Source organism: Geospiza fortis, unplaced genomic scaffold, assembly GCF_000277835.1.
Source record: "Geospiza fortis unplaced genomic scaffold, GeoFor_1.0 scaffold7, whole genome shotgun sequence".
Lineage (NCBI taxonomy): Eukaryota > Metazoa > Chordata > Aves > Passeriformes > Thraupidae > Geospiza > Geospiza fortis.
In genome coordinates, this window is record NW_005054344.1 from 3,177,336 (window position 1) to 3,198,670 (window position 21,335).

A 21,335-nucleotide genomic window follows, 5' to 3' on the forward strand; every position below is an offset into this window, starting at 1 on the left:
TCCTTCCTTCCTTCCTTCCTTCCGCCACTTCCTTCCTTCCTTCCTTCCTTCCGCCACTTCCTTCCTTCCTTCCTTCCGCCACTTCCTTCCTTCCTTCCTTCCGCCACTTCCTTCCTTCCTTCCTTCCGCCACTTCCTTCCTTCCTTCCTTCCGCCACTTCTTTCCTTCCTTCCTTCCTTCCTTCCTTCCTTCCTTCCTTCCTTCCTTCCTTCCTTCCTTCCTTTCTTCCTTTCTTCCTTTCTTCCTTCTTTTCTTCCTTCCTTCCTTCCTTCCTTCCTTCCTTCCTCTCTTTCTTTCCTCTTTTTTCTTTCTTTCCTCTCTTTCTCTCTCTCTCTCTCTCTCTCCCTTCCTCCCTTCCTTTCTTTCCTTTCTTTCCTTTTTTTCCTTTTTTTCCTTTCTTTCTTTCCTTCCTTTTTATTTTTTTTTCCTTGACCTGTTATCTCCTCTCTCGGTGGGAGGGGGTGAAGCCCAGTGAGACTGTGAATCTTCCCCCTTTCCCTTTCCCTTTCTCATTCCCTTCCCTGTATCCTTTCCCCTTCCCCTTTCCCCTTCCCCCTTCCCCTTTTGCTTCTAATGGCTGCATGTGTGAGAAGAGCAGGTTAGTGTTTGGGGGTAGCTAGAAGAGGTTCTGTCACCATTCTAATAAACAGTCACCTTTCTAAATAAGTTGCTTCAAATTTTATTGTTTTTATTGGGGCGGGGGGTGGGGGCACTTTTCACTTGAGTTTCTCATCCTATAAAAGTTTTTGGGGTTTTTTCACTAACCATGCAGGTTCTTCCCATCCCTTTAGACCCTGATGAGTTTGAGGTGCCCAAGGTGAATGTGCAGAGAATCCTGAGCCCCTCAGCCCTTTGAGGGTGAGCCCAGGGAGGTGCCCTGATGAGCATCTGGCCACGCCACCCCTGAGAGGTGCTGTGCTAGGCTGTCACCAAGGGCTCTGCATCTTGCAAGGTGCAGCTGTGAAGTTTTTTGTCTAAATTTGCACAGCACAGAGCATTTCTTTGTTCTAAGGCAAACCCTGATAAAAGGCAAACTCCCATCCAAAGATCTTCAAAGTATCCCCCGACCTTGGTGAGACCTACAAATCTTGAGACCAACTCTACCACCAACTCTGATCCACTTCAGACCACCTCTTGTATTGGCATTATTCCACAAATCAGCTGAAAATGGCATAGCCTGTATTAAAGGACTCTTTATCTAGATATTTTCTCTAATATGCCCACTTCAACTTCCCCAACCTTTCCCCAAATTATTTCAAGCAAACTTCATCTGCTCTTCTCCTGATTTCTCTAGCCTCCACAGAAAATTGTTAAAATAAGACTTTTTATTGACTTTTCAATTCAATTCAATTTTCATTTCAATTCAAGTGTATATTGAAAATGCAGGTTTTTTTCTTGGGTTGGGTATTTTTTGTGTTTTTTTTTCTTTTGTCTCAGAGATACCACTTGTAAAAGAAATGGGAGAATTACAGTCATGTGTCACAAAAACAGAAGAGAAATACAAGCTGCCAGGAAAGAGCTAAAAAACATTAAATGGAGCCAGCTCCCCAGTTTAATTTAGCACACTGGATTGGGAAATCGCACATGGTCAGATTATCTGATAAACTGAAAACTTTTGATTTCACTAAAGTAGAAAAGATAATTCAAAATAAAATTATTTGTTTAATTTTCAGCATTTTCTTAAACCAGTGTCACGTTCATATTTATAGGAAAGCAGATACATTTCAGAAACCCACAAATAGGAGGAGGCTGTTTCTGTGATTTTCCTCTTATATCTGGAGGAAAACCTTAAATCCAAGCCATGCCTGCTTCAAAGCAGGGACTGGACCCTGGAGGCCCTTCCTGCTGTGAGAGTACATTCATGTCACAGATATTTTAGATATTTGGGGATATGTGTAGTTGTGTGATTACTCCTCAGTGAAGTACCCCCACCTATATAAACACATTTAAATTAGATCAGGCAGCAGGAGGTTTGTTGTAAGGCTGCACAGAAAGGGCAGGCCCTGAGGTCCTGATCCCCCTGGGGAATAGAATTATAAAATTATAGAATGATAAAATTGCATGGTTGGAAGGGATCTTAAAAATCATCCACTTCTAAAGCCCTGCCATTGGCAGGGACACCTTCCACTAAACCCAGGTGCTCCATAAAGATTTTTTTCCTAACATCTAATCTAAACCTATTCTCTTTCAGTTTGAAATCATTCCCTATTGTTCTGTCACCAAATGTTCTTATAAATAATCTCTCTCCAGAGAGAGAGACCTAAAGAGAGTAATTTATGATTGCTGAAACAACCTCTTCTGTGGTCTTCTGTCAAACTCCCTCGCAAGTGTCTAAAGGATTTTAATACTTCCTTAAGGTTGGGGGCAGGGGGGTTAATTAATTCAAACAAATTAATATAAATTTTAAATAATACTTATAAAAATAATAAATACATAAAATAATTGATTTAAAATCAATTTTTAAAATTACTTAAGCAGAAACTTTTGCCACTCTTGACCTATGGTTATCGGACATTTTTATTTGATTGAAACTCCACTGCTACATCCCTTCAAAAGTCCAATCCTTATACTGAAAATTGAATGTATCATTTATTTGGATAAATAGAGAGGGAAAGTGTCATCTTTCTAAGTATATTTCATATTTTATGTGCTGTAAATTTGGTTCAATGCAAAGTTCACCATCAGTGAAGTCCTGGATGTGGGTCACAACTCTGTTGGTTTCCCTGCCAACCGCACCCTCCACAAAACAATCATGAAGGTGCTCCAAGAGAGCTGGGCACTTGGATCCATCTTGTCTGGTTTCACTTCTAGGAGCAGAGCAGTCATGGCATGTGCTGGAGAAGCTGTTTAAATGCTGCTAACATTTCAATAGACCAGAGAATGTGTTTCCATTGCTGTCAGCTCTCAAAAATATATGTGCAAAACATATTTTGAAACACTTCAGTGATATTTGCTGCAGCAATAGAAACTACATTTGGAAGATTTGCTTTCTTGCCTTGCCTGCACTTGTGGCAGCATTTCCTGGATGATTCCCCATTGCAGTGACACTGAGTCTGATCCCTTTGTGCCACCCAGCTCCTCTCCTGACTTACCCTTTGCTTCCTCCACCCACACAAACCATGAGTCTTTCTCACCATCTGAGAGGCTCAGCACATCCTCCCAGCCATCATTCTTCTTCTGCTTCTTTAAGCCACTTCTCTCAAACCTGAATCCAGTATCATGGTAGCCATATGGTACCAGGTTTTGTGCCTGAACATCACCCTTGTAATCCATAAACAAACTAGAAAATAAAGCTGGTTCTTGTTATGGTCTTGGTTTTCAGTGCACACAGCAAGGGAGGAGTTAAAAAAAGCTCTGAGGGACGGATGAAGACATATTAAGAACTTTAAAATTTTATGCAGCTTTGTGAAAATGTGATGTAGAGCCCAAACTATAAATGTGTACTAAGAAGAACATTGTTTGTTATTAACCCATACAAAAGAAAAAATTGACCCTGTTCTTTCTGTCACTCTTTTTGTTTAGATATTAAGAAGGGCAGACAAGAATGGTAACATGTCTTGCCCCTTTCCTTTGGAAAAAAAAAATCCATCGTTAATTCAGCATTTTAAGTCATGTTTTAAACATCCTAACAGAAAAAGCAGACATCCCTCATGTCATTTTATGTTTCCTGCAGATTCAGTGCCATGTATTATGTTGTGTTGTGATCTGATGTTCCCTTCTTTAAGGACAGATCTTATGCTTTCACAATTTGACATTTGTGTTTGATTTGCACTTTGGGTACATGCGGGTGTTTTCTAGTGACACTGACTCAAGAAGGTCCGAAATACTTGTAAGAAGCTCCATCATATCTTCTTAAAACCATCATAGGCTACATCCAGAAATCAGCTTGTTTTTGTATTTGTTCAGAGTGTCAGTTGGAAGAATAAACCCTTGAATCCAATGCACATGTTTATACTACAGAAATCATAAGGTTTTTGTTAACAAGAGAAGCATTAAATCCACTGATCAGACAGGTTTAACCTTGACAAGTAATTCCTAGTCCAGTCAATCCTCAGAAACCAGATACTGGGTACATTCAATAAAGAGAAGGCAAACGGATACAATGGTAAATCAGTGATAACTTACAAGGAAGAAGTCTTGGACAGCAAGTGGCTACTGTACAGTTTGGTGGTATAACTGCGCATGTTGAATGACTGTGTACTGTTGCTGAGAGAGAAATCTCACCTCCACAGCCCACTTCTGTTTGCTATTCCTGCCCCAGTTTATGTGCAGCAACTGACACTTCCCACAGGAAGTGGGAAGGTAGGCTCCTTCAGAGAGCTCAGGAGCCACAGAATCCATCACTGTGACAGTTTTTGGTAGTGTTTTCTTTGTTATCTCCCTCAGTCAGCTAGCTTGCCAGTGGTTTGCATGGGCAGTGATGGTGCAAGGTGAATTCCAAGGTGAGGGCTGGCACGGGGAGGACTCCCTGCACCTGCAGTGGGGCATCTCTAGCTTAGTTACCTGGCAACCACAGCACAGCTCTGCTGGCATCCCCCTCAGACCTGCTCGTGGTGTTTATAATAATGTGTGTTCATCTGCCCTGAAGATTGATGAGGGTCAGAGCACATGGTACAGGGCAGAACTCATCACCCTCCCCCCGGAGACTAAATGAGACCCTAGAGCTTTGTGTCCCTGCCCTGGACTTTGGGCTTGTGCTGTGCCAGCCCTGGTGGATCCACTTTGGTGCTTAGGAGCACTTCAATCCTCATTTGGGTTTCCCCACAGCTCATTACTGTAAATTGCTGTGAAAACAGGGGGAACAGCTCCCAGTATTGGGGACAAACCACCAGAGCAATACAAAACAATATCAGCGTGAGAGATTTTGGTCACTGGTATTCCTACCTGTATAGGTTTCTTTACAATATATTATTGGCAGAAGAGTGGCTAAGTTCAGTCACTTCAGTTCTATTAATGTCCATGAACTTGAAATTATTTCAGCTTTTAGCCTTTAATTGTGTTTGCTCAACCATCAATTGCCCATGGGACTTCCCCTTTGCTTATCTAGCAATGCACAGGCTTGTTCCACATTGATAGGGAGATTTGTTTCAAGGCTGTGAAGTTGAAGCTAAGTTCATTTTCAGCAAGGTTATTGGATATGTGACCACTTACTGAAAATGCTTACACTGTTGTCACCATAAATTATTAGTTTTGGTTAATGACTGGTCTACTCACACTTTCAGTGTCACCTTTCTGTGCTACAGGAAATCAACTATTGGCTTTCAGTAACAAATACTACATTACTGTCCATGACACAGCCCTGTTAAATTCTCTCGTATACTTTTTATAGAACCTCCTCTGCTATATTCATTCACTTGATGAGATTAAAATACCTTTAGAGAAAATATTATCAAAAACTTTACTAGAATCTTGCTAGACAGCAAGGAAAAAAATATATCAGAAAAAGTGGATGGATCTGATAAATAGGAGTATTGTATAAGCATTTTTACTATGAATTTGTGGACTGTGGGACTTCAGGTAAGCCTTCCACCACAAGGAAAGATAAATATTCTTGCAAAGGCAGTATAAAATGAAAGATCAAAAGAGCCAAGACATTCCACTGAACTGCTGGTACTCAAAAATGCTACAATAATTTATGGCATTTGTGGTCAATTAAGAAAGTCCTTTAGCAAACAGCCATGTGAATGAAGTCATATAAATGGCTTCTTTCTTTGCCAGCCCAGGTACATATATCATTCTGTTACTGTCCTATTTCTGGAAATATCAGCTATGCAGAGATTCCATGAGAGGATCACCTTCATAAACTCTATCTGTAGTTCTTATTTCATGGCTCTGCTTTTTGTGGAGCTGATCCATATATCTCCCATAAATGAAAAGGTCATATGATTTTTTTTGAAGGGAGAACAAGGCACAGGGAAGGATTTTAAAGAACTATATAGTTCATAATATTGACAGAAGCAACAGAAAATCCTGAGGGGGGAAAAAAGCAATTTCATAAAGGTGAGATGCTGCACACTGACCTTTTTGGAAAGGAGATGTTTCAGGTCTGTATGTCAAAATGAAATTTTGGTAAGGTTTACTTTATAGAACACCACATGCTCAAAGGAAAGCATGTGGATTTCACACAAAACTAATTTGGAAAAAAAAAACAGCTAAAAGGAAAAATCTTCATTTGTTTAATTTCTTTTGCTATTTAAAACAAAATTAAATTCATTAAAATCCTCACAAAAATTAAAATCTTGTCCCTAGCCTGCAACGGAGGGAGTGAAGAAAAAATGGGAAACTGGAACTGCCAAATGCAATCTTTTCTAACCCCCAAAAAAAATTTCACTTCCCTCATCTCTCAAGAAACAGTGGTTGCCTCACACACATGTGAATGCAGCACTTGCATGTGCTTGTCTGCATGAGGTGTCTCTCTCATCCCCTGATATGCCAGGAGGGACGTGGGGCACCCCTTCAGCCTTGCAGTGACCTGCAGTCAAGTGAAATGATACCAGTTATTGGTGAATGTCACCCAGGGGCCTCTTGTGACCATGCAGCTGTGACATGTGCCCAGTTAGAATTGCTTCCTGCCAGAATTCCCTCCTCTTAGCATAGGAATGGAGTTTCAAATACAGACTACATTGCAGAAGTCCAGTCACAAACACTCTGACTGTCAAATAGATGGGGGAAAAAAAAGGTACTAATGTACTGAGAATGCAACCCTTGATCTTACAAGAGTAACCGGGGGAAGGTGCCTTGACACTGATGGCTCAACACAGACCAAAGGCAAGGAGCACCACAAAATAACTAGAGAAAAGTGCCCTGCCTTTGCTGGCATCGTGGTGGGGGTCATTTCTCTTCCCACCCCTCTGGGGAAGAGAACTATTGCCTTTGCCTTTTACCAGAGTCTGTCTATCATCTCCAGCTTTGGATCTCCTCTCCTACTCTGGAAACATGGCATGCTCTGGTGTTTGAGACTCCCCTTGGCACTTTTCAGTGTCCATCCAGTCAAACCTGGAGGGAGTGACTCCTGGCTCTGTCCCCCAGGAGGAGTAGCTCCCAGCTGTCTCTCTCCTCCACAAAATTCGAATTGGTATTTGATTATGGCGTTAACAAAGGCCATAACTTAACAGCTCCTGCCCCCAAGCTCTTGGATGCCTCTAGGCCCTAAGGAGGGCAACTCTAATATGACAGGTTTGGAAAAGATGGTTTGGATATAGATGCTTTCATTGATTTGCAGATACAAGTCAGCTGTTAAGAAAAAGCACTGAGTAAAACTATAGCTCAGACATTCTTAAAGCTGCTAAGAGGAAGATATTTGAAAACATCATTGGTAATGTCTGCTACAGAAGCAGACATTTTCATAAAAACCCAAAAAACCTGAACTGTAAGGCACACTGTAAACAGAATGCTTCAGGCAGCAAACAAATGAGGGAAAATTCTAAAAACTGACTGAACAAAAGAAGACTAAAGCTCCATAGATTGACAAACCTGAATATCAAACAACCAGCAGACTTGCAACAGAATCTTATTAATGTCAGAATCACTGCGTTTATGTCTGGTTTAATTTTTTTTCTCTGACATTTCAAACAAGTACTCACTGAAAGCTTTTCCCCCTGCCTAAAAAAATATATATTTTTAAATGTATTTGAACTAGGATCTATAAAATAAAAAATAGTCAGATGAGATAATCTTTGAATTCTGTCATATTCAGTACCCCTGATATCCATGATACAGAGCAGGCACACCAGGCTTTTAAATGTAGAATTCTGAAACTGTATAAAATACTGTGATTATATATGCAGCATATTGGTTACAATAATCTGGGGATTTCAGCCCAGCTCTAAAACCATGCTAACACTGGCCTGACAAAAACTGTGGATCATAAATAAAGGATTCCTTTAAATAAGGCAAGTGCAGCAGTAGCATGCTGTCCCTTTCACTGGTATCAGTGACCAAAGGGATTGATTCACAGATCATAGGCTTTTGAGTGACCAACAAGATTTCCAGAAAATAACCAGAACGCCTCTGAAGTGCACCTGTATGATCATCAGGAGGAAATCTTGCAATGCCTACTCCAGAGTCAGCTTTGCAGAGACCAGAATAGGTGTTTTCCTATTCATTATTTATTGACAGTGCCATTTCAGAATAAACACTGACTTTCCAGGTGAGTCTTCTACCATCTGTGTCGGCTCATGTGTCTGTAGGTGAGCTCTGGCAAGGTGAAAGCTGCCTCACTGCAGCAGTTCTCAGACTGGGACTTCTCAGTGGCTCTAGCTTGTTTACCAGAGTCCTAGCTCATACTGTGCCTGAGGATTAAGGGAATATGCCTCTGAGAGAGAAAGCAGCTTGGGAAAGGGATCTCTGGAAGCTTCCTTAAAGTGAACTGTCAGAGTTGGCCTGCAGGCTCTCAAGGTTGCCACTTAGTGAGTTAAACTTTTTTCCCAATAAAAATTTTGGAGTTATACCAAAACAAAGAATGCAAAATCCTCGATTTCAACATTTTTTACCTAGGCCAGTATCTCCTAACCTGTGGCTATAACATCCTGTCATCTCATGAGGTCTTCAGCCAGCCCAGAAACTGCCCCAGAAGCTCTGCTCAGTGGCAGCTGCATCAGTGCACAGGCTGTCCCCTCCATATGGTCTGGCCAGAAAGGTCACAGCATGACAGGGTGACACACTCTTGTGTGACCTCCCTGGAGAAAAACAGCAATGTGCAGGAATCCCTTGGGGAAGTTCAATGCACCACGATACCCAGAAGAACCAGGTCTGAGTGGCCCAAACTGGCCATGTTTGAGCTACAGATTTACTGAATGACTTTGCAGAGTGCATTTTCTAAACAGAAGCCAGAGGACAGAAATTCTCTGAACTGTAGCATCCCTGATTTAAGCTCCCAAGTTACTCAGTGAATGGATTAGTAAGGCAAAACCCTTGGAGTACATCGCATGAACTCTCACCATGTTGCTGTTTGCTTTCTGACCATCTGGATCCACTGCAGACATAATCCTGCATCCTGTTCCAGAGCCCAGGCTCAGCCTGGGGTGGGATTCCCCATCCACCTCCTGGGTCCTTCAAGTGCTGCATGGCTGGAGTCTGTGCTACAGATGCCCAAAAATATTTCTGTAGAAATAACCTAAACCCTCTCCCTGTTAGCCTTGGAATCACTTGGTTACTTGTGTGAAGCTTTTCTAGCATACAAGATGGAATAATGGCTCAAAATGCTTATTTCTGATTTTATCAACATACAATATAGATCAGAGTCAATGAAAGCTTAGTGCATTTGCCCAGACTCTTTAAATCATCATCTATGTCTGTGCTTTTTCTGATGCAGCCCCCTTATGATTGGGACCTAGTGGATATTATTGGCATGCTCGCCTTGGCACACTGAAATTTGTTATTTTGGCAGATCTTTCTTGGTCTGATTCCAGCCTGTGTGCCCTATGTTAATAAACCATGTGGGTTTCATTTTTTGCATCTGGTTCAGTCCATCTATGTCTGTTGTGGTGTGCCCCCCCACACTGCCTTGTTTTCTCTGTGCATAGGGCAATAGGACTCAAGTAATCTGTTCCAAACCTTTTACAGCAGGTGTGGCCTGTCAGTGCCTTCCAAAGGACAGGTCCCACAGCATGTCCCCAGGAGCAGGTGAGCTGGGAGGAGGACCCATGTTCACACTGCCTTCCCAGTGTGTTTGCTTCAGCCACGCAGGCTCTGTGGCTCATGTGAAACACTTGAAGGCTTTAGGTTCAAAAAAGGCAGATGGATTCAAAAATCCATAAAGGGCTGTCACAACACCCACAAGAGAAACTAAACTCCCACTGAGAATTGTGAGGGCCTGAATGTGTCTGTGTTTTGGCCCTTGGCTTTCCCATGGCAGAAGTGACTTTGAGCACTGTCATTTCCTAGTCCCAGTTGTACCTCCGTGGTGAATAAATACTTTCTGCCACGGGGAGTTTTTCCGTTTATTAATATAATTTGTTGTTATCTCTTCTTCCTTTGCTAATTGTTGGCCTACAGGGGCAGAGATCTGTTCTTATAGATCTGTGCTTATAAACAACGCCACTGCCCTGGTAGTGTGCATGCTGCCAGCCTGGAGGTGGGTTTGGTGTGGCCACAGCTCTGGTCACAGAGAGCAGCAGGCACAACTTCCCAAGGATTTTTCCTGGGAAGGCAGTGAGAAGCAGAGAGAGAAGAGGAGAAAACAATTCTTATCTCTATTCACTGCTCCTGTTGTTGCACATGTGGAATGTGTTATGGAGATTGTTTACCCAAAGTGATTTGGTTATTGGACACTGGTGAAGGCTGTTTTGATTCCTTGGCCAATTGGGTCAAAGCTGTGTCCTGGCTGTCTGCAGACAGTCACAAATTTTTCTGTAGTATAGTATAGTATCTCTTTAGTATAGTTTTAATATAGTATTAGTGTAATATAGTATAGTTTAATAAAGCAATTGTTCAGCATTCTGAATCATGGAGTCAGAGCACATTATTCCCAGCATCAGGGGCTCCCTACAACAATAGGTTTGGCACTGTCTGATTGGGTCAAGACAGCTTTGAGGGCTCTGTTATCCAAATCACATCCTTCTAAGGTGAAACCCAGGAGGAGCTTCAGCCAAGAGTTGTTCTCTCCTCTGATTGCCAAAAACTCCTGCATGTGGCTCTTCCAAGTGCCATAGCCCTAGGGCTGCTGTTCAGCCATATGAGCTTCATCTGATGGCCTCCTGCTATGAAAAGATTCTTTTTTAAACTGCTCAGAAAGGCTCACAATCCTAACAGGATGCCCAAAATAGCGGACTGTGGAAGTGGTTTAGTTGTCCTCCAGCATTTGCTGGCATCTCTGTGAGACATCCTTCTTCACATCACTGTAACTTCCTTCACCAGCTGTAGTCTCGCCATTTGCCATTATCTTTGTGCACACAGGCTCCAAGTACCTCTGTACCCTTGTCCATTATTTGCTCAATACCTTTTAGCTCGCTGAAATCACCTTTCAGTTCAGACCGTGTGTGATTTTCCTCTGTCTGATACACTGTTCTCTACTGAAAACATCAGCTATCTAAAGAATATCCTGCAGATTATATTAGCATTTCTGCAGCCGACTGGCTGGGGGATATCCCTTGGGCATATTTTACACAGAAAAACATCTACTCAATAGACAGGTGAATGTTGCTAAAATAAATGTGAGAATGCAATTGTAACACGGAGGAAGGCTCCTGTAAACCACTGTGTGAATCTGTTTCTAAAGTTGCAAGTACAATGTGGGGAAATTAATTTTATTGTTTATATTTTTATTTATTTACTTGTCTGCCAGTTGGGAGACAAAGGAGAGCAGGTGACTGTGCCTGCTTATAAAGAAGCCCTTCTTTTGAAAGATGTCAGAGAAGACAGACAAAAGCAAGCAGGTCTTGCAAAACAGCTTCTTAAATAACATTGCCAAGGCAAATACAGCTGAAGGTTGATTTCCCTGATGGATGCATAGCTTCAGAGAAGTTTATTTCATTACTCATCCTTCCCCTGTCACTTTGCCAGTGGCAAGGATTGAAGAATCTCTAATAGAGGTTTCTGCTCAGCACTTAAGCCAGATAGCATTTATCTGGGCACTCCAAGGGCACTGAGGTGTGCCCAGGGCAGTGGTGCTGAGGACACATGACAGAGCCTTTAAAATAAAAGCTATTCTTGACACTTGGGGGGGAAAAAAACTAAACTGTCTGGGCAAATGCATCTTCAATTTAACAGCACAGGGAGCGCTTGTTCAGCATTGGGTCTGAGTTTCATGAGGAAGCACAAGGATGGCCACTGGCAGTGAAGCCCTCCCCAGCTGCTCTGGCAAAACAGTTACACAAAATCAGAGAAATGCCCTGGATAATCAGAGCTGTGTTTTGGTAAAAGTAACACTATGAAGTCTGTAAGTACCAAACAGGTTCAAAAAGTCCTTGTGTTTTGCCAGAAACAATCTCAGTGATTTGTCACTCAATGTCAATAATACTCAGAATGTTATTAAGAATAAACAGCAATGAACCAAAAGGCAATGTCTGCTCTTGGATGACAAAAAAATAAAGAAAATAGCTAAAGTACTCAGTCTGTTGGTGGATCAGTGATTTTCTGGATTGAGATAAAGCCAATGATCCTGAAGGACTGAAACAGACTTTTTTTGTATTTTGTGTCATACCCCAGGCTGTTCTATGGGTAAACTCTTTTGTTTGTCTCAGGAAAGTTGCCAGAAGTCACTGAGTATTCTCAGTCACAAGTATTCTTGAGTATGTGTATAACTTGCATGCAAATCCGCCTTCCCAGCAAAGGATAAAGCTGCAGAGGTAATTTGATTAAGTAATTGATTGTGTCTGTAAGAGCCAAAGGAAGCATATCTGTGAGAACACTCAGCTCAACACACTCAATATTTGATATTCCTTTTCTGTAACCAGAGCCAAATGGCAAATGTACTTAGATTCTCAGCTAGGTAATCATTGCAGTTTTGTGCCATCTTGGTTTCTGGCTCTTAAAGATCTTGACATTTTATTTTGATTGTAATGATGATCATCTCCAGCTACACTCTGTCTTTTCATATTAAACATTTCAAAATGGTTTTGTTAAAACAGATGTTTAATTTGTACAATTTTGAAACCTCTTCACAATATCTGAAGCCATATATTCCAGTCAAATTATGAAATAATAGCAAGTAAAAGAAGGAGGAAACTTCTCAGCTCTACTCTTCAAATCTGCCTGCTGTAGTACAGCATGTAGTCACAGGAATTAGATACTGCCTTTATAATAGATTCTTCACCACTATAAAATGAAGTCACCATACACTGTAGATTAGTCTGATGCTTAGAACATCTTAGTCTTATCCTCTACAGTTTTTTTTTTGTGCCATGTGAGGGATTCAGTACGTTACTGAGGGAAAGAAAGAAACATGTGAACTTACATTTAGTGCTACCCAAAAAAAGTTGTGAAGTGTTAGGCTATAAAAACATTCTTTATGCTTCATGCAAAGTCTCATTCAATTTAGATAAATTATTACTTAAGTACAATTTAATCTTTCAGATTTCTTCTAAACAACAGGAAAAGGTGTATCTTTATTTGACTTTTGTTTGCTGATTATCACCCTTGCATTTAAAATATGAAGTTTCTACATTCAAGCTAAAGACCTAGAGGCTTTTAATACTTTCCTCTTTTACTGCATGAAATAAACAAGAAAAACACATGAATGAAATTAAGTCAATTTCCATATCTTCATTGTTTCAGATGATGGAAAACTGTCTTTTGATGAATTCAAAGCTTACTTTGCTGATGGAGTTCTGAATGGAGAAGAGCTGCATGAACGTTTTTGCACAATTGATACACACAATACTGAGTAAGTGCCCCCTTCTTACAATTCCAGTGCCACTTTCTGCACCTGCAAATGGAAAACAGACCTCAGGCTGATTTTAGGAAACAAGTTTATGTAGAAAGCTGCTTGAAGGAAGCCAGGCTGTGTCGTATGGCTATAAACTGTATAAGTGAAGAGTTTTGAAAACTCGTTGAAATATTTGCATATTTCAATAGATGTGATTTGGGTACTGAGAACACAGGGGGGAAATTGGATGCTTTCTGCATTCCCCCACTGTGGAAAGAAAAGGAGCTCAGGCCTCCTTCAGGCTTAACTGTGAATTCCTCAATTCTCAGTTCCACTGAGTCATACTGAGATGAATACTTGGAGCAGATGTTGAGAAGGAAATAAAATAGAGGAAGCAATTATATATAGTAAAGAGTTGTGCTGGTGTGTCCCTTGGGATATTCCCATTATGGTTGGGTTTAACAAGGCCAAGGGGAAATAAGCTGACAGGAACTTCATGAAGTTCAGCAAGGAGAAGTGCAAAGTCCTGCTTCTGGGGAGAAACAAGCCCCAGCTTTTGTGGGAAATTGAATCGAATTAAAGGTAGTAGAGTTCACAAGATTTTAGAGTTTGTGCCAAAATAATGTCCTGAAGTAAGCAGAAGAAATGGTACTCGATCTGTTGGACTTGTGGGGAATAAAAAATACCACAGGATTTATGAGGTATTAAGGGATGGGGTGATGGAGACAGGCAGGGGGAGCCACCACCCTGGAGGTATTTGGGGGATTTGGCAGTGCTGGGTTAACAGTTGGTCTCGATGGTTTTAGAGGTCTGTTCTAACCCAAACAATTCTATGATTCTATGGTTCTATGCACCAATAAGTGCTGGGGCCCATTCAGCTGCAAAACAGCTTGGCAGAAAAGGATATTGGGTGGACACCAAGTTGAAAATGAGCTAACAATGTGCCCTTATGGCCAATAAGGTCAATGAATGACCCAGAGTCAAAAACTCATGTCAGAACCAGACTCATTCATACAGCTTTGGACTTCCTCATATGTACCACATATCTGTGTAAGTGGTTTTATTTTAGCGTAATTCCATTTGTCTGCAAGCATCCTGATAAGGGCAGAAATTCTTGATACTAAGCAAGATTTCTAAGAAAAAATACAGATGTTCTACATCTATTTTTCCTTCCTTTTTATTTGTAAAGCTTTTAAAAATAATTTTTATATTATTACTATTATTATTATTACATCATTTTGTCTTTAACAGAGAATTTATAAATCTGAAAAATATGTAGAAAAGTGAGGATAACATTATGTTTTTCCTCCTGGTAGATAGGCACACCTGAAGAATTGGTGCAATTGTTGAATGCTGCTGCTATTAACTGAAAATAGGTAATTAAACTGTCATAGCAGCCATCTGAGTGAGACATCATTCTCACTGTCCAGAAAAAGTCTGGCAAAAATCTGGGCACAAAAGTTTCAGAGTAAATGCTGTGAAGAGTTCAGTTTTCATGTATTTCAGGGAATGGAGCAGGTGGAAGATTAAGACAAGCTACTAAATTACCTGTTTGAACCAGAAGAAAGGGTGCTTTGTATTGATGGATTAACATTTGTTACAGGAGGAGGAGGAGAACCTAGATATGGGTAAGAAAAGGTACTTGAAACTTGAAACTTGGATTTAAAACAGCAACAAGAAGATTTTTGAGTGGTTTTTTCATGGAGTCTTGAACTGATAAAAGGCTTTAGGGTGACTTTGCAGCTGAAAAGTATTATACCAGGCTTGGTGTATAACAGAGGCAAATACATTTTAAAAGCTTTCCCCTACCCCTTTATAAGCTTTTGAGAAACCTATCAGCAAGATGTCACAGGCCAAATATCAGATGGATGCAGCAAAGAGAGACAGCTTGGCCTGTATAATATAATATCCTTGTTAACACAGCTTTCAAAAAAAAAAAATCACATGGAGCAGATATGATGAAGCAAAAACTTTACTCACTGGCATTTCCTGAAAAGGGCAAGTTATGGTAAAATGTCTCAAATTAACGAGCTAGCTAAGAAAAGTAGCAAAATGTTCATTGAACCTTGGGAAGTGTTTTAATGGAAGCATTAGGAGAATCATGTACATATCAAACAATTCCCAAACCACCTATTTTAAGATATTTTCACTTCCAAATTGTCCAAGGGAATGAAATGAAAATCATGCAACTCAGAAGTATTTTATGGCTGGTTTTCAGGAGGGGAGGGCAAAGAATGCTGCTCAATTTTGTACCTAGTGGGAGGAGATTTGCACAGATTATTTTGTCTCTCTTATCCTGTTAAAATGCAGACACTGTCGAACTCTGGGTAAATCTTTTCTCTCTGTTTCACTTCACTATTTACAAATTGCAGACGGTAGCTCCCTATCCCAGGAATATTTCATAAGCATTGTGATTATGCAGTGATTTACACTACACATAAATGCCTAGGACAGATGTCTAGGGAAGCATGTCATGATCCCTTTGTTCATTTCTTGAAGTATCTCAAGATTTCATAACCATCTTGTCACAAGAGCAGACTTTGGGTTGTTTCCACCTGCTTTAAATCCTTTAGCTCTGCCAGCATTCAAAACCTCACTGTCTGTGTGCACAAGTCTTTGTACTTTTAAGCCTGAAGATGAAAAAGATGTGGCCTTGGGGTGATAGCCATGGACCACAAACTCAGGCAATTTGAATTCCCTTCTCAGCTGTACTGCAGTAATTTTCCAATAAAAGATTCAAAGCATGAATGACTTACACTGGCTTAACACTTCTAAGGGAACTAAATTAAGCAAGTATTGAACCCCACTATTACACAGGCCCTAATGTTGGCTGGTTGAAGTGAGATTTAGATTATTAACTTTTAAAAAGACCTATCCAAGCTAATGCAACATGCTTGTCACAAAGCAGATAGGCTGTGGAAGACTGCTGAAATGAGTAATTACCATTTCTAATGTGATAGCAGGGAAAATAACAGAGGGTTTAACTTCCCAATAATTCAGGTTGTGTCTGCCTGACTGACTAGGATCTCTGCACCTTGGTGTTTGAAGCAGTCAGGTGTTCTCTTTTTACAGAGTAAAAGGAATCAATTAGTGCCTAATCAGCAGGAAAAACACAGATGAGTAAGAATTAGTTACTGCCCCACCAAGTTTCCAAGACATAGGTTGAATAGGAGTCTATTATGACAGGATGAATTTAAATGTACTTTTTTTCATAGGCCCTCAAGTACAGGTTATTAATTCAGGGCAGATCATTGCTTGTACTGAAAATTTGCATTAGCTGAGGGTATTTCCTCAGTTTGAAATACATAATTTGGACATATATTTTGCAGTTTATGAAGGTACTTCCATGTATACTAGTTTTCTTTCTATTTAAAAATATGCACCTTACCTTTTTATAACATTTGATATATTAAATAAATACTATTAAAGACACAGTGTGCAAATTGATTGCCTTAATTTTTTAGCTCCTTTTTTCCTTTGGACACAGCCAGAAACAAATGCATAAGACAACCAGATTAGGTGAAGTAGCATATTGATGCAAGAAGGAAAATATTTTTCCATCTTTTAGTATTGCTATGATATTTTACCTTTCTTGAAGGTAAGCTTTGATTAGGCCATACAATGAGCATTGCTGACATGTAATTACCAGGTGACTGTTCTAGGGGAGTAGCAGTTAACCATGCTTCTGTAAGTGCAGTTTCCAGTATTGTCATTACTTCAGAGTGAAGCTGAAAGCCAATTAGGCATTTGACTGCCCCTGAGAGTCACTTCTATTTGTGCTTTCCAGGATCTCATGAAACCTTTGGGCAATCATATACCATTAAATGGTATAAATCAGCAGCTGTGGAGGGTCCACACTCAGATGCCCTCACACTGCCAGTGGAAGGAAAGGCTTTCCATTAATGCAGAAGGGATCAGGTCGAGGCTGTTACAGCCACATCTTCAGGTTCTTGTTTCCTAGCATGCATTTTCTTCTACTGCAGTGTTCTGTACTTAAAGACTGGTAAAAAAACCCCAACCAAACAAATACAGGCAGGAAATCAAGAGCTTTGACTTAAGCTTCAGCCTGGAGTTTGTACAGTAATTCTCCCCCCCTTTTTCATAATGTTTTGCAGGTAGCCCCAGTACAAACACACTCTAAGCATCTGGGCAGCATCTTAGGTTCCTCTTAAGTTATCAGGAAGCCAAGGTAGATCCCCACAGTTTCTTGAGTAAGAGCCAGGCCTTCAGAGTAAGAGTTAGACCAACATGAGTGCATATCTGTGAGCAGGGAAGGGGCAAGAGGAAGAGTTTATCTTTCTGTCCTGATTTGACATACATTTGACGTGACATCCATGTTACACATCTGTAATGTCAGTTTGGACCTTGGTCAGTGCTTGTCCTAACACTTCAGAAAATCTCAATGCACTCTATTTGAAATCTGAGTTAACCTTTTTGGAGGTTTGTGAGGGTGAAGGAAATGCAGTGTGGTTCCTCACCCCTCTCTCCTCCCCCAGTCTGAGCTCCAAGCTCCACAGTGCTCAGTGAGACTCTGCAGGGCTGGTGGGAGCAATGGGAAGGCTGTTGGAGCAAATGTGAGTGCTGCAAAGGCACCAGAAGACTTTCTTTGTGCTGACAAGGAGGGTCATGAAGAACATGGCCTGCAGGTTGTAGTTAGTTTGGAGCTGAATTTTGGAGCTGAAGACCCACATACTGTGCTATCTCAGAGCATTCTGGTTATTAAATGAATGCAAAACATCCTTCATGTAAAACAATGTTGAAGCAGAGTTGAGGAAGCTCTGCAGAAATACTGCTGTTTTGTTTATACGTGTTATTGCATGACTGTACTGCCTGTACTCAAAGTAGAGAAAAGTGTCAGAAGCGCAGGTCTTTTTGTACATGGAGAGAGAAACATGTGGGAAAAGTTTGAAATTAGTGGTTTAAGGGGTGAAGGCTGTTACAACTCATTTCATTGGTAAATCATCTCCTACCTAATTTTAATGCCAACTCTGACAAGCTTGTGTTTCAGCAGAGCAAGAATCCTTGACATGGTTGATGGTTTAGAGAATAAGTCCTCACAAAAATCATTGCAAATGCAACCTTCCTTTTACCCTAATCCTTTACCCTCCCCCCACTCATGACGTCCGTGGAAATTGTTTTAGCATAATGGCATCCTCTGGGAAAAGGTGTCAGAAGATAATGAGAATATTTGGCAAAGGTACAAACTAGGAGATATACAGAAGGTCTCAAGGGGATTTAGTCTGCAGCACTGCCAGAGAGATAGTGCAATAAACACTTCACTGATTACTGACTCACAGGAGTCTGTGGGGAATCAGACTTACTATTCTCCCTTTACACACTGGTAAAATGAAATCCTTAGTCAGGACCCTAGTTACAACGTCCTAGAGCTATAGAGGGCCTGGGGCACAGGCAGCCTCCCAAAGGTAGGGAGGCCCCATTAAACCTTTGTGTGTGGCCTAAGTTGAACTGTGCACAAGCCACAGATGAGTTTGGTGAGGATCTGAGAGCCTTGGCCACCTGCAGTACTGAGCTTATGCTGGAAATCGGGGGAGCGTGTCATGCTGCATGCACAGCAGATGGAGGGATGGCACATGGCACTATGGAGACATCTGCACTTGCATGCCTATGTGTCAGCAGAGTGTCTAAGGCTCCCTCATGCTCAGGGAAGTCACTGGCACCTAAGATGTGATGCTGTTCACATGGGCTTCAGCTCAGTTTCCCAGGCATTAGGCATTTGAGATGTTCACACTTGAAAATCAGCCCAAGGTGGAAAGTGTAACACAGTAGAAGTAGTTGGGACATGGGTGGTGGGAGAAATGCTAGAGCATTTGAAGCAACACTAGATGCCTGTGTTATATCAAATTACTTCTGAGTCTCCTCCTAGCTGGTCTGTTAAACCCTCTCACTCCACTGAATTCTCTGGGGCTCCTTTGCCTGGCAGGGAAGGTTGGACAGCCAGCGCCCATATGGACATCTACATTTGGGACTCAGCCCCAAAGTGAATAAACCTTCCAGGTCTCCATTAGCAGAGCCCTAGTTCCTCCCTTGGGTCAAAAGAGAAATGCTGAGATCATCTGCCCTAGCAGCAAACTCCCAAAGGTGACAACTGGATGTTGAGAGGCTGGTTAGCAATCCTTGCAGCCCTGGGAACCCATGAGCCTGGAGCCCAGTGCTGGGCACTGGAACTAAAATAAAGGACATGTTTATATGGACCAGAATGCTTCCTTCAAGGTTCTGCTTGTAAACTCAATAATTACAAGTCCTCAGCAATTTAAGGGTGTTCTAAGTGTAGTAATTATCTCTGCCTTGGATGGTTTCCTTCTGTTTTAGTTGGAAGGCATATTTCAGTCTCATGCTGTTGCTGATCTTTCACAGTTCAATACAAGAAAAGAATAATTAACTTTTAAGTAAAACAAGAAAAATAAAAAAAATATTAAGAACAATATACATACAGACAGGATCTTTAATTAGGGGAATTGCAGGTGAGTAATTTTTTTAAATAATTTTTAATGCAAATTTGCAAGAGGAAAATAATATATTAGGGTTTGACCATTTTAAAAAACTGGTTCTTTTAGATTTAATTATAGTTTCAGGCACATGGTGCAGCATTGGCATCAGAAAGGTGTGTTTGTTAATATTTAAGACATGTAATTGCAGTTATTGGCTTTCACACAGATTTCTCATTACCATAGCTATAGAAATCAGTTCGGAAATGAAGCACAGAGACAAAGGCAAGATACTGGTCAGAGTGAGCTGATTATGCATTTTAGCATTTCACAACTGATCAAACAAGTTCACCAAGAATAATTTACAAAATCCTGATGCTAACAGATCTTCTGGTCAGACAGATAAGCTGCAAAAAAATTTTGCTTGGAAATTTTCCTTGTGAGTGGTTATTTTTAATGGGAAATTCAGCTTTCTGCAGAAACAACTGGCAGTCCCTCTCAGTGAAAAAACCAAACTAATGACTATTTTCAGTTGCCTTTAACTAAATGGAGGTGACTTAAAGTGCTTCATTTCAGTTCTGCAGTAGATAACATTGGCTTCCTTGCAGTAAGCTGGCTGCTTAATGGTCGGTGTAGTTTGGAGGCCTGGTCCCTTCCATTATCTGGGTTCCCCAGAGAACTACAAGATTTTTAATACTGCTCAAAAATCACCAAGAGAGGTTTTGCAATGACATCAGATAGCTCTGGGGATTCTTATATGAGTCCCACCAGGCCCCATAGATTTGTAGGGATCCAGCTGAAGCAGCAGATCCCACGCAATTTCAGAGTCTACTGGGAGTCAAACATTCTCACAGCCATGATCCTCCAGCTCAGGGCACTGAGACCTCCTTGGTCCATCATCTGTGTTGAAGACAGAGGCAAAGAATGCATTAAACCCCTCTGCTTTGTCCATGTCCTTTTTGTGAGGTGCCCATCCACATCCTGTAACAGGTGATGTTATTTCTATGCTGCCTTCTGCCATTAATATATTCAAAATAACTTTTTTATTTTCTTGCACATTTCTGGGCAGCTTCAGCTCCAGTTGATCTTTGGCTGTATGAATTTTCTCCCTACACTGGCAAGCTGTGTTTCTGTATTCTTCCCATGTCACCTGACCTTGCTTACAATGGGCACACACCTTCCTTTTCCGAAAGAAGGTGCCTGTTCAGCAAAGCTGACCTTCTGCCTTGTTCGCTTGATTTCCGACATTTTGGAATTGTCTGCTCCTGTGCATTTCCAAGGAGTGTAAGAAACCAAAGTAAACATTTTATTTTGTCTAAGAATAAATAATTTAATCTCAGAGTTGTTTTGGTTTTGTTGGGTTTTTTAAAATCATTTTGTGACAAAACCAGAAATTGAAACATTATCCTCTCCTATGGAGTGAAAATTCTGAAATTTGCTCTCTGTGGCAAAAGAGCCACCGTGATCCTGCATTTCATTTCCTCATTTAGGTTTGTGTCATTCAGACTCTGCAAAAAAAAAAAAAGATCATAGCTCTGCAGCCCTTGTACAATGTTCTACAAATTTCAGCATACACCACAAGT

At 40.9% G+C, this 21,335-nt stretch overlaps 1 protein-coding gene across 1 annotated transcript in view; it reads left to right on the plus strand.

Annotated features, from left to right (window-relative positions):
• NECAB1 (N-terminal EF-hand calcium binding protein 1) overlaps nt 1–21,335 on the plus strand; it is a 56,181-nt gene that overhangs the window by 3,651 nt on the left and 31,195 nt on the right. The window contains 2 exon segments of the mRNA XM_014307787.2: nt 3,482–3,547; nt 13,216–13,324. Coding sequence (XP_014163262.1) covers nt 3,482–3,547; nt 13,216–13,324 — 175 coding nt within the window.